Source organism: Drosophila gunungcola (genome assembly GCF_025200985.1).
Source record: "Drosophila gunungcola strain Sukarami chromosome X unlocalized genomic scaffold, Dgunungcola_SK_2 000039F, whole genome shotgun sequence".
In the NCBI taxonomy this organism is placed as follows: domain Eukaryota; kingdom Metazoa; phylum Arthropoda; class Insecta; order Diptera; family Drosophilidae; genus Drosophila; species Drosophila gunungcola.
Window position 1 is genome coordinate 145,965 of NW_026453190.1, and position 13,787 is coordinate 159,751.

Genomic DNA, 13,787 nt, shown 5'->3' on the forward strand with positions numbered 1-13,787 from the left:
CGAGCCGGATTGGACGACTATAGCATATAGCTCCCATAGGAACAATCGGAAAAATAAATGAAAAAAAATTATAACTTTGCTGTTTTTTACTTTTTTTTTAGTTCTTCGAGATATAGTAATGGTTAAATATTTCAGAAATACGGTTTAAATTTCATCAAAATCGGACGACTATAGCATATAGCTCCCATAGGAACAATCATAAAAATAAATGAAAAAAAATTAAAGCTTTTCTGTTTTTTATTTTTTTTTTTAGTTCTTCGAGATATAGTAATGGATAAATCATTCAGAATTACGGTTTAAATTTCATCAAAATCGGACGACTATAGCATATAGCTCTCATAGGAACAATCATAAAAGTAAATAAAAAAAAATATAACTTTGGTGTTTTTAAATTTTTCTATAAGTTCTTCGACATATAGTAATGGATAAATATTTCAGAATTACGGTTAAAATTTCATCAAATAGGACGACTATATCATATAGCTCCAATAGAAATAATAAAATTATATAAAATAACTACCTAATAATGAGCTGCAAATCATCATTGCTTCAATGTTTGTAGACATATACGCAAGTAAATCATAATTTTAATATTTTCAAAAATATTTAATTCTTCCAATAGCTGCAAGGGTATATAAACTTCGGCTTGCCGAAGTTTGCTTCCTTTCTTGTTTTTAGTTATATTCAGTAGTTAAGCAATCAAAGCGATATAATGTGTCTAAGAAGGAAAAAGGTTTTAGTTGAAACTTTATGACTACAAAAAAATTGTAATTTAGTTTTAAAAGAAATATTACCTCAGACCATGACTTATTACCGAAATTTCTCCCTTCCGTGCTTTTTCATTCCGAAAATCGCATCATAGCCAGGGCACAACGCAGTGCTAGTTTAAAACAAAGCCAAGGCAATCTGTTACTATACCAGTACCTATTTTGTGTTCTTTGTTTTTATTTTTTTTAGAGGCCTGGCTTATGTGTATATGAGTCCGTAATGGACCGCTCCGTAATCCCTGAAAGTGGGCGAACGCGTTGCCATTCCGATTCTGCTCGACGCCCGACGGACAAATTTGCGACACGTTTCCGACACGTTTGCCATGTCGATTTTTCTTGAGCCAAGCGTTTGTCGTTTGTCGCCCCTACTCATATATATTTTATAACTGTAGACGACAACGGCGATACATATCAAGTGGGCGTAGTGGGTGGGGGCGTGGTTAGGGGTGTGGGCGGACTGAAAGGCGGAGAGGGGTGCATACCTGTGTTTTCTGATGGGTGGTGGTTGCAAAGATAAACCTCCTTGCCGTTGACTCATACGCAAATTTTTACTCACATGATGGAGTGGGGATGGCATTTAAGAACTGAGAAAAAATTAACATTCCTTTCTTATTTCAGAAATCAATGGAAATTTAAAATCACTCAAGACTTGCTTTAAAAATAATGTTTTAAATAACATTGTCTTATTTGACGAATAATGTTGTTAATCCACTATTTTTAAAATCAGTAATCTTGAATGCCTAACATCTCTGAATATGTTAGCTAAATTAAATTTAAATTTGATAATACAATGTATTCAATATTGCTTATATTAACTAAAGAGATAAAAAAAATTTTCAGTTGTTGCAAACCATTTTAAATATAAGTATCTAGTAATAGATAACCATTTAATGAGTTTGCAGTATGCATTTTTTTCAGTGTAAAAGTGGATGGTAGAACTGTCTTCATCCTATTGTTGTTGTTGTTAATGGTTTGATGGGTTTAAAGTTGTGTAGGAGTGAGAATTTTTGGGGTGGAGGGGTGCGTCAAATGTATCGCTCACAAAAAACATAAAACGCACAGCCGCACACATATATTATAAATTTATCTGTACGTATATGCAAAATATGTACATCTCCATATACGATTTTCTTATTCTTTTTTTTTTCTTTTTGCATATGGACGCCTGGTTGGTTGGGCATTGAGATTGGATTGCGGGCGCCCGTCCGCCTGGCTGTGTATCTTATGGCTTTAATAACTTTAGTGCTGGTACGTGCCATTGATCCTTGATGTACGAGCAAGGATGTGGCCCATTTTCCTTTTTGCTATATATATGTGGGGTACATGGGATCAAGGGAGACTATTTGAAACTCGAAGGCGGAGCTTTAGATCTCAGTAATCGAGAATGTTACGAGTTCGTAAATAGTTTTTACTTAAAATATTCCCAATTATATATATAAAAAAAAAAAACAGCATTTATTTGGATATAGTTATAAAAGATTTTGTCATATATTCCTAGCTCTTAAAGTTCTTTAAAAAAAAAATACCCAACTACATTTGGAATACATGTTATAGAAAAATGATTTTTAAATATATTTCTGCATTCATTTCTGCCAGAGGTAACAATATATTTGTACCTTCTTTAACAGGATTCCCACCCCACAACAACACATTCAACCACATTTTTCCTTGCAACTCAGGGCATATATAATTCGTTTTTAATTTTCAGCGGCATCTCGAAGTCAAGTGCTCAGTACTCCCAGACCAAGAAAAAAAAGAAAAGAAAAAAGAAAAACCCCACCCCAAAGAGCCACCCATCAATTCATCCAATTGCTCTTCCTAGTTTGGCGTTTTCTTTTTTTTTTTTATTTTTACTTATTTTTTTTTTTTTTGCTTGAGTATTCCTCTTCAGTTTTGCCTTTTATTTGCCGCTTTTTTGATGGGCCATTCGCCTGCTCGCTTTTCGGCATTATGCATAAATTTCATTTTCGCCTCTCCCCGCGCTTATTGTTCATTTTTTGTGCATTTTGTATTTCTGTTTTGTTATTTATTTACGAGTGTGTGAGAGCGTTCGCCTCTATGTTATTAATCTTCGTGGGAGTTATTGCTATTTACTGGGTGGCTGGCGGGTGGGTGGGTGTATATCTCTCGATTCGCGTTCATTTGTGTATGAAATTAAAATCACACCCATGAGATATGTCCCAAACAAGAAGAATATGAATATGAGTCTTCTTCCCGACTATTTTCTTCGGCAATTTTCCAGCGAAAAAATGGCCGACCCGTGGGCAATGGAATTTCGCTTCGGTCAACGGAAAGCAAAAAGAAGAAAAATCACCAGGAACAAGGAAAAAAGCCAGCAAATATAACAACTGTAAATTGAGTTGTTGCCCTTTCGCCACCGAGAGCCAAACTTTGCCCACCGCCTAATTCATTCATGAAAACCGTTGCCCCGGCCCCGCCCCCTTTTTGAAGGCCCCTCCCCCTTTCTCAAGACCTCACCTCCCAGCCCCCGCCCCAAAAAAAGGCAAAAATAAAAAAAAAAACCATTGCATTTGCTGCTTAGCATACAATTGCCACATTAACTTGCCAGCCCAAAGATAAATCGCATGGCCAGGCTGCAAATTGTTGCTGCGCCAGCAAAACTACCAAAATGCACTACAAGAATATGTATAATTTTAAGGTTGCATAGAACCTTATCGCAAATTCCCAATAAACAAATACAAATTATAAACGAAATACATTTTAGACATGTTTCGAATGGACTTTTTGAAAACTCCACTTCCCTTTTCCTTTATCATTAGTTACAAATTATATATTTTAAAACTTCCATTTTGTACTAACATTATTTCGTAAAATTTGAATTTTTAAAACGTTCAAAACTAAAATTTTACCATAGTATTGGTAAGTGCAATGTTATCTTGATTTCTTTCAGTGTGCCAAACTGGCAGGCCAACAAAGAGAGCTATTTCGCACTAAAATCGCCGCGAGGCAAGCAGCTAAAATCGAGACAAGTTTGGAGGAAATGCTTTTTTCGCAAAGTGCATTTGAGGCCTCAGGTCCAAAGCAATGGCCATGGAAAAATTAGTTACCAACGTTCGAAAATCAAATACACTATGTAAACGGAACGTTTTCGAATTGCTTAGCTTATAAAATTGTGAATACCACTCCAATACGAATATTCTATTTGGATTAACGTGAAAAATCGAATTATATTACATGCACACCAATTGAAATACAGAATTTTCTTATTTGTAAAGCAGTTCAGTCCAAAACTTCGAAAAATGAGAGCAAAATCAAAAAACAAATTGTATTTCTGCATTTCTTTGGAAGCTGTTTAAACATATCATAAATTAATATTTTAAATGAATTAAAATATGTTTTTCTTTTAAAACAGTTCCTTCGATTAAAGCAGTTCAGTAAAAGCAGTTTGTCACGATCAAAGCAGTTTATTCCTATACGAAACTGCCCAAAACCAACTAGACATTACATTTAAATAAGATCTAAAGAGCTAAAATCGTGTTCAAAGCAGTTTTTTCGTATAAGAAAATATAGTACATTTTATAACCTACCAGACCTATTTTTTTTGAACCCCTTAGAATATCAAAGAGTTGTTTTGTTGCATTTAACATATCATGGCAAGTAATAATAATATCTTGCCTTTCAACTCGTTAATGCTATTTCCAGGCAACTCCATAGGGTATTTTGCCAAACACCAATAGCAAAAGCAACAATCTAAGACAGTTGCAAAGAAATAAGACGAAGACGAAGAAGGAGCAATTTTTAATGTGTTTGCGCTTTAGCCAAAAGTTGGCGTTGGGCCCATTTTTCTTTGGCTTGTTAGACGTTAGCAACCGAAACGACGGAGAGATTCCAAAACACTTTGCCACAAAAGGTTCCCCAGAGGAACTTGTTGTTGCTGTTGCTGTTGCTGCGTCGCAAGTTGCAAGTCGCAGGTTGCAAGTGCAAGAGCAACATCGCGATGTTGCTGTTGTTGTTTATGATACACCAGTTGTTGCAGTTGTTTGAAGAAGTTGTAAGAAATAGGCTTGCCACGACGATGAGCTGCTCAAGGGAGCAAAGGGAGTAAAAATAGACAAATGATCGCCAGCACAGTGGAACGAAACCTTATTGAGGAGGAAAAAGTAATTAATTTATACACAGTCAATAGCCAACGAAATCAAGACAAATGAATTGATTTCCATAAAAAATCAGACTTTTAAGTGTTACACTTTTAAAAGCTTGTAATTTAACTACTTATTTATAAACTATTTTTTTGTTAGTTTTATTAATTTAAGGTTTTTGTTTGTTTACTAAAAGAATATGTACCAAAGATGCAGTTATTAATGTCAAATGGTTTTTAATAGTGAGCTAATGTTTGAAGTTATATTAACATTCAATGCAGAACAGATTTTTGGTGGATTTCATACCATAATTGTTTAGCCTTTTACCAATCTAAGCCGCATTCTACTAATTGGAGCTGCTGCGAATAAGTTGGTTTCCCAATTTCTCTGAGTGCACGCTCTGGAATTCTTTTTCTGCTCTGGGCACATGCAAATGCAATGCAAAAGGAAACCCCAACGAAATCTGGTGATGGATTACGAGCTGCCTTTGGGGCAACGGGAAATGCTCGTCCTCTGGAAACGCTTCTTTGCATGCTGGAAATGTTGGAAATGCTGCGGAGGCTGCAATGGGAGACAATTCATTTATTAAACTGCACTTAACATCAACACCACATCATCATTAATATTAACCGGCCGGCGGGACACACGGGGCAAGTCAAGGTGTTAACAATGTTATGCCGTGTCTGAAATCCCAACTGACCATCAATTTGTGCCTGTTACAGCGATTTGTACTTGAAATCAGTGGGAAAGTGGCAAGTAAATGGAATTGAAAAGGTCACAAATAGTTCATTTGTCAGGAAAATATAGTACTATCTATTTATTTGTAAACCAACCGTTTGGAGAATTTATAAAATGTAACATAAGAACGGTTTAAACATTTTAAAACAAAAAGTACTTACTTTAAAAAGCAATAGAATAAAACATGTATAAAAAATGCAAGCTATAAATAGAATCAACCGTAAAATAAAAGCCATATTCCAAAAGTGATTTAATTCAATTTTAGGAGAATTGGCACACACAGGCAAACTCAATAAATCCAAGGTCAAATCAAATCAATGGGATGCCACCAAAACCCAGTTGCTAACCCCCCAAAGCCCCCTTAACCCCTTGACACCCCATACAAATCGGCTGTGAGTGAAAGAGAAATGTCAAGAACTCATGTTCAAATGTCAAACTGAACCGACAAACCGTTAATTAGCAAATCAAAGATATGCCACGCCACAGACACACATCCAAAACCGAGGGGGCACCGAGGGGTTAAACACGGGCCATGGAGGGGTTAAGGAGGGGCACAGTCGCCACGGCAGAGAGCCACTGACAGCTCACAAAATCCGACAGTTGCGCACATTCGAAAAAAGATCAATGAGAATTGTGAAAGAAGCTGAAGAAATCCAGCAGACGGCGAGCAATTAAAAGGCGAGGCGGCAGGGGGGAAAGCTCAGGTGAGCTGCAGTACACTTAAACAAATTGAGAAAATTTTTGGAAAATAAATCTTAAATTTCCTGATAAAAAAAATACTTTTTAATAAGCTATTTAAACCAAATTTTTGTATAAAAGAAACACTTAAATAGTTGTTATTTGTTGTTGTTATTTAAATTTGTTTCTATTAAAAAAAAAAAAAAAATTTAAGTACAAAGTCGTCTAGGCAAAATTTATTTAAATTTTTTTGAACGTTCAAATTTTAATAATTACCTTACGTTGCTGAAAAATATTTAAACAATTAATGTTCCGAGAATGTAATAGTAAAATGTGCAACAGCGTTGGACTATGAAAAAAGTCATATATGAAGTACCGAGTTCAAATCCCAGTCGTTATAAACATTGTTCATTTGCTTTGAGTTTTTTTAATGTTACGAGGATAATCTCTTATAATTACTTAGTCTAATTGTATCTCTAGTTGAAATAAAAATGGAAAATCAAAGAATATTTTTTTTTTGTTTTCTAAAGTGTCATTAAGTCATTTTTTTTCTGAGTGCTTAGAGAGGAGCGGTGAGGGAGGTAACCGAAACGTTTAAATCGCCCAAAGGCCGTCGAGCTGTCAGGGATTCGCGGATCGCTACGGTTCGGTTTTCAGTTCAGTTCAGATCTGTTTGGTTGGGTTCTGTTTGGTTTGGTTTTACTTGGGTTTGGGTTTAGGATTGGGATTGGGATTGGTCCTGCGTGGTCTTACAGCGCGGCTCAATCCAGTCGTTGTCAATCATAAGCCAGGTCCAGTCTTTGGCCAAAGAATCCACAAGCATCCACACCACACATCGCCAAAAGCCGGAGGAACTGGGAGCGGAGCAAAAAGCGATCTAAGATCTTCTAACAGTCGCGAGTAGAGCGAGTTGGAGTCGCATCTGTCGGATTTGCATTACCGCGTCCGACTTGCCTTGAAATTATGTGAAATTGATCAATTTCAACGTTGCCCGCTCGCCGTGGCCACTTTCCGCGAGCTCTGGGTGCAGAACATTTAATGTAAAATGTCAATCAAAAATCGCACAGAATGGAAAAGTAACTTTGAAAATTTAATTAGAAATGTGTACACGTCTCGGGCACTGCGGCCGCCATGGGAAAATGGGAAATCTTCTCAATTGAAGCGATGAGAACCGAACGGCAGAATTGCAGAAATCCAAGGAAAGTGTCAGAAGTTGTACTAATCGTTAGTGTGTGTTCGAAGAAAATTCCTGGAACTGATTCGAAAATATTTTATAATAATAAACGGATGTCAGAAGAGCATTGATAAAAAAAGTTGATCAGCGGATATTTAAATAAATAGCTAAGGACAAAATATGTGAACAAGAACTAAAAAGCTAACAAACCGTTTAAGCTTATCAAAATATATATTTTGTTCAGAGAATACTCCAGACTTACAATTGAAGATCTGTTTTATAAATAAATCCAGGAAATAGATCTTGTTACCTGTCATACTTTAAACGTTTGATTAACGAAATCAAGAAAAAAATGTATATTTAAACATTCTTAGAAATTTCCCCACACTCCAAGTAAGGGAACCTCTTGTCTTTCCCTGAATTTCTATCTCCCGCCGAATATTGTCGTGACTTTCCATTGAGCTCAACTAACATGGATTTATGAAGACATAACTCACAGTTTAATGACTATAAATTCATTCCCGAGTACGAAATTTTCGTTGGAAATTGTAAAAGAGGCGGCTTAAATAATAATAATAATAGTTGTAAAATAATCGTAAAGCGAATGGTGAGAAAAGCGGAGTTTTTAGCTGTTGTAATCAAAGTATGAACCTGGTTTAATAGCACTGGTCGGTCGACTTCAAAAAGGGTTTAGTTTTGTATATTAATTTGTCAACCACAAAAAGCCAAAATAAAAGCAGAAAACAAACAGAAAAAACCAAGCCATGAGTACGAGTGGAGTTATCAATGGGCGGTGGCCACACATGCTAATTTAGTTATGAACACTTTTTTTTCTCCATATATCATAATTCTCGTTTGTTTCGAGATGGTTCGGTTTAATGCTTCATTTCTTTGAATTTCATAATTACACGGCTTTGACCGCTCAACGACGGCTGGTAACTGTTTTTGTCATTGTCAGCTTTTCTTGAATGAACTTCGGCTTTGGGCCAACTGGTTTTTGGTTTTTTAGCTTTTTAGTTGTGTGTCTTTTGTTTTTGTGGCCAAGAGCTTGGCTTCTTGCCTTAATTAATTATTGTTGTATAATTAGTAGTTGGTCGGGGGCATAATAATTCAACAGAAGTCTGGCTGACTGGCTGGCTGGCTGACCACTAAGCGATTCATTCATGGCTACTCGCATTTTCACACATTTCCGGTACAGTTGGCCGCAAAAGTTGGCCACCATTTGGATGGAAAGACCGCCCCAAGTTGGCAAAAGGGCGTTGTGGGCAATGTCAATCAATTGGTTCGCCGACTTGGTTGGCTGATTTCTTGCCCAGATCCAGATCCAGATCCCCCCAGTTTAATTCACTCAGTTTTAGCTTCAGTTTCAGTTGCCAGCTTCTTCGGCTGCCGAGTCTCAAGTCTCGAATCTCGAGACTCGAGTCTCGAGCCAAGCAAAAATGGCAGCTGACTGACAGACAGATCGAAAACGCTGGTTCAGTTCGGTTTGCCATAGTTTGGCTTGACTTGGTTTGGTTCGGTTCGGTTTGGTTGGACTCTGGGCTCTTTTGACTGCTTTGGCCTGGCTAACAGCAGCCACGGCAGCAACAACTACCAACTACCGACTGAAACTGTGGCAGCAAACTGAAATTGTGCTGAGGACTGGTCGTCGAATTGTCTGATTTTGGAGACTGCAACGTGACACGATTAAAAAAAAGACATTTAAAAGCATTTTATTTAAAAACTTAGATTCAAAGCCAAATAGTATTTTACTGCATCATTCAAAATATTCTTTATATAAATATGTTGCTTATTATTTTTGTATATTTATTGTTAAGTTTTATAAAATTATAAAGAAAAACATTGGTTTTAACTATTTAAATTGACATTTTGTGAATTTGTTTGTTAAAAGCTGACAGCTACTTTAATAGAAATCGTTAAAACTTTAATGTTGTTTTCTGTGTAAATATAATAATAGTTTCTAGAATTGTAAAAAATAAAGGAACAGTATAAATGCATTATATAACAAAAATTTAGAGTTTGGATTGAGCTGCTCTTGAATAAAACAATTACATTATATGATTTAAATACAAATATAAATAACAAATTATGAATTAAATTATCAATAAATTAATGCAAAACAATAAACTTTTTATTGTTCAGTTACAAATGATCAGTTTCTTTTATAAAATTACCTGACTAATTCTAAAAACAAAAAAATTATATAAAGAGCCCTACAATTTCCAGCCAGGAAGTGCCGTCTCTAAAAATCAAATCTGCAACTGGAACTGGAAATTGGGTCCAGGCTGAGGAGGTGGGGCTGCCACGATTCGCAGCCAGCCAAATCGATCGAACTGCCTTCATTAAACAGAAAAAACAGAAAAGAGAGCGAGCGAAAAGTACGGAAGAAATACAAAAAGGTAGACCTGGGCCACCTCTGGCCATCCCTTTCTGTCTTAATAACTCCTTTCCTGCCGCCGATTTTGCAGCAAAAGTAGCAGCAGCAGCAACAGCAGCCGTGATCTCCATTCTGCGATTTTTTTTAACTTTTTTTTTTTTTTTTTGTATTTTTCGATAGCCGTCGCTCCATTGCTCCATTAATTTCCATGTTGGCCACAAGTTGACTTCTGTTCGCTGATCGCTCGGCCCTCTGTTTATCCTTCTCTTTCACTCTTTTGTCTGAATATATCTGGGCTATAGCTTACTTTTTTTTGTATTTTCGCAAATTGCCAGGCACGCAATTTGCGCTTGAATGGAAAATAAAAACAAAATCTGCAACAAATTGGAAGCCAATAATCAAATGTCAGTCAGGATCCGCCTGGCCAGCCCCCCGCGATCTCTTTTGGGGTTCTGTCAGTCAGTCCGTCAGTTAGCCATTCGCTCAGTCAGTCATTCAGTCAGTCTTTCACTCTGTCATTCAGTCAGGGCGGTCAGTGAAATCGGTTTTGCCGTGGCTCTAACTCCAGGGCTCATTACTCAATCCCCGGCCAAAGCTCCCTTTCGACTTTGGTTCTGCACTGTCGGAAAACGTGATTTTTCAATGATTACTAATTGATTAAATGGATCCAAACCCTTTTGGAGAAATAATATTGGGAATATTGTATTTATAACTCTTAATTACTTCAGAGTAAAGCTCATAAAAGTGAAGATAAATGGAATTCAAGCAAGTGCATACATATGACTGTATTCATAATTGTTCAAGTACTTGTAGGCAAAGTTAAATTATAATAAAATTATATTTTAAATTATAATAACAAATGATCACCAATTTTAAAGACTGTATGCTTTTTTTTAAGTTTATAGTCTTGTAATGGACTTATTAACATATTTTACTAATAATTCTCCAAAAGCCATACCTATTTTTTCTCCGTGATGCAGGGCTCAATCTGGATCTGGGACTTCAACTTGTCGGCTTGTCCGATCCGCCTGTCTATTCATTTGAGCGTTTTTCGAATTCGATTTTGATTTGATTTCAGTTTCGGTTTCACGCTTGGCCTGCCTTATACTTTAATTAGTTTGGCAAATTAATTCCCAGTATTCCCCGAAAGAGAATCGAGAAAAGGTAATGAAAAAAAATCCGAAATCCAAACGACAAACGATTAATACCGAATTCCAATTGCGATGCCGATATTGTTTATTGGTTCCACATTACGCCCGCCGCGTATAATTAACAATAAAAAATTTCAAACACATTTTGACACAATTTTAATAGTCAATAAAACTCAATGGAGAGCGTGAAAAGGGGGTGGGTGTTGAAGGCAGGGGGGCCCGAATGCCCCATCAAGTTGAACAACAATGAAATGTCATTTTCGCCGCTGATGTGGCCATTGTTCGACTTTGTTTGCGGGTTATTGTTGTTGACAAATCGATAAACAGCTCAATTAGCATTTTTGATGCTCAATCGTTAAGGAACCACTCAACTTACCCTTCTTCTGCCGACTGACTGACAACTGTATGGCAATCATAAATCAAACCATAAAAAATATATCAGGCATTCGGTTCAATAATCGATTTGTATGCGTTGCCCGTCGCGCCGCACAATTATGCAAAATGAGCTGTCAAACGAGTGAGGCTTTATTCCCTTCCCCCTTGGAATTTATTCTACATAAAAGGGAAAAGCCACATGTTTATTACTTGTTCGAACTCATGTTATATTAATATTGATCTAACTAAGCCAGGCAGGTGGACTGAAGTCAAAGAATATGGTACAAGAGTCAGCTATATTCATAACATATCAATCATATACATATTATTTAAAACACATTTCATAGAAGTAACTAAACATTTCTTGTTAAATATTAATTCTACTACTCATTCATATGTGTATTCAAGTTTAAATATTTTTAAGTAAGATATCAAACATATATAAGCATTGAAAAAAAATAAAACAACAAATAGTAATACACTTTTAAAATAACCGCGAAGAAAGCGAAGTGTGCTATGTTTCATATATTTTGTGACAGACAGACTTAAACAAACGCTGAAAGAAAACATATTCTCACAAACATTTTTCAAAGACTGAAAACAAAAATCAGTACCAAATTTAAAATATATTTATCTATATAAATCCCTCAATGGACGGAGATCAAATCCATAAAACCAGCAGTGATCAGGAGTTGGAATATAGTCGATGCCCTCGCAGTTGCGTTCATTATGCCACAATCGCGGAATTTCTAACCAGTCTTAATTCAAATGACACCAATTTGGGCTCGGTTCAGAGTATTAGGAGCCTGAGCTTAGAGGACTACCTTAACACTGTGCGATGTGCGAAAAACCAGCACGGGGATAATGATATTACCCTCGGAACCAGGAAAATGTGAAGAAACCGATGCAGGATATCAGCAGGCTAAAACAGAAGAATTCAAATTGTCCCAACAAACGCAAGCTAAAATCATTATTCCGAAAAAATGTGCAACTAAAATAATACTTCTTGGCATTTTCTACATAATTATTTTGTTTTTCGTATGATTAAAATTATAAACTTTTTATCAAAGTTCTTATAAAAGTAATTTACAGAACAAATATCTTTTTTGTTTATGTCAGAAAAAATTGTTGTTTTTTTTTTACTTGATATCACGTGTGCTTTATAAAAATGCAACGTACCATATATTTATGTGCTTTAAATAATTTTCGAAAGACGTAAAAATAATTGTACTTTATAGGCTAAATTTTTAGTTTATTTTCGAGCTCAATTTGCGAGACAAATTTATTTATAAATTGCTCTTTCACATGGCCAACTGCTATCCGATTCGAACTCTAACTTATTTCAATAATTCAATCACGTGGTATCGTATCGAATAAGTCATCGTGTCGAGCGACACAAATTTCATTTCAATACGCAGAACTTTTAACGAACGAATCGGGCCTCAAAGGCGATCGCCGATGATTGAACGCTCGAGGAAAGAGTTGGCACAAGGGGGTTAAGGTGGACTTTGGGAGGGGGGGTGTTGCTAAAGCGGGGACTGAGGAGATTTGAGACGGAACCGCCAAATGGCAACGTGAGTGATTGTCGCAAAAGCTCAAAGGCGACAACAGCTCTTCGAATTGTACTGATTTTTATTTATTTTATGTTTGAACCAAAACGCTTACGGAATCCCAAATGAAATGCGACTGCGCTTTTTTTTTATATAAATAGGGGGAACCCGATACATCGGGGATTGGAATAAACCCCCCTCCCTGAAATTCCCCTTCGATTGCCGATTGGTGTGGGAAAAATGCGGCTGTGGTAACAGGCGTGGCGATCTTCCATTAACATGTTCACCTCGTGGCGATTTCAATCGAATTTTAATTGCCCGAAAGTGGATCTAACCGATTGGGGAGAGATTGCTCGGGGTTTTTGGGTTTTTTTTTTTTTTTTTTTTTTTTTTTGGTAGAAAAAATTATGAAGGGTAAACGAAATTCTCAGAGGATCGCTAGTAACAATTCTCTAGTTTTTCTTTAAATAAAAGAAAGGTTAAATGGAGCTTTCTCACTTTTAGGGCTATAGAAATATATAACCCAAACAAGAAAGAATTTGATGTATTAATCATGCTTTTTGGCTTAAGCTGGTTGGTATATTTTTGTTTTTATTCAAATCCTATGTTATCAATTAAATTTAAAGTCATTGCAGTCGTCGTTACAATATGCTAAGAATTTGTTAAAAAAAAACGGGATTCTTTTTACTTTATATAGAAATAATCATTTAAATACTCCTAAAAATGTAAAATATATAAGAAATTATTTAAATACTTCTTAAAGCAAAGAACAATTTAAGAAGTCTGAGCGAAACCCCTTTCCTTGTCCACAACTAAAAGCCAAAGAATACCTGTGAATATCACGTAAACTAGGTCGATAACTGACCTACAGAATGCA

General features: G+C 36.1%; 2 protein-coding genes across 3 annotated transcripts in view; one reads left to right on the forward strand and one right to left on the reverse strand.

Moving 5' to 3' along the window:
• Positions 1–13,787, reverse strand: part of LOC128260782 (uncharacterized) — a 47,614-nt gene that overhangs the window by 10,427 nt on the left and 23,400 nt on the right. The window lies entirely within an intron of this gene.
• Positions 11,923–12,360, forward strand: LOC128260802 (uncharacterized). Its single transcript, XM_052994044.1, is given in 2 exon segments — positions 11,923–12,247; positions 12,250–12,360. Coding segments are annotated over 2 exon segments (348 nt in total). The 5' UTR covers positions 11,923–12,010.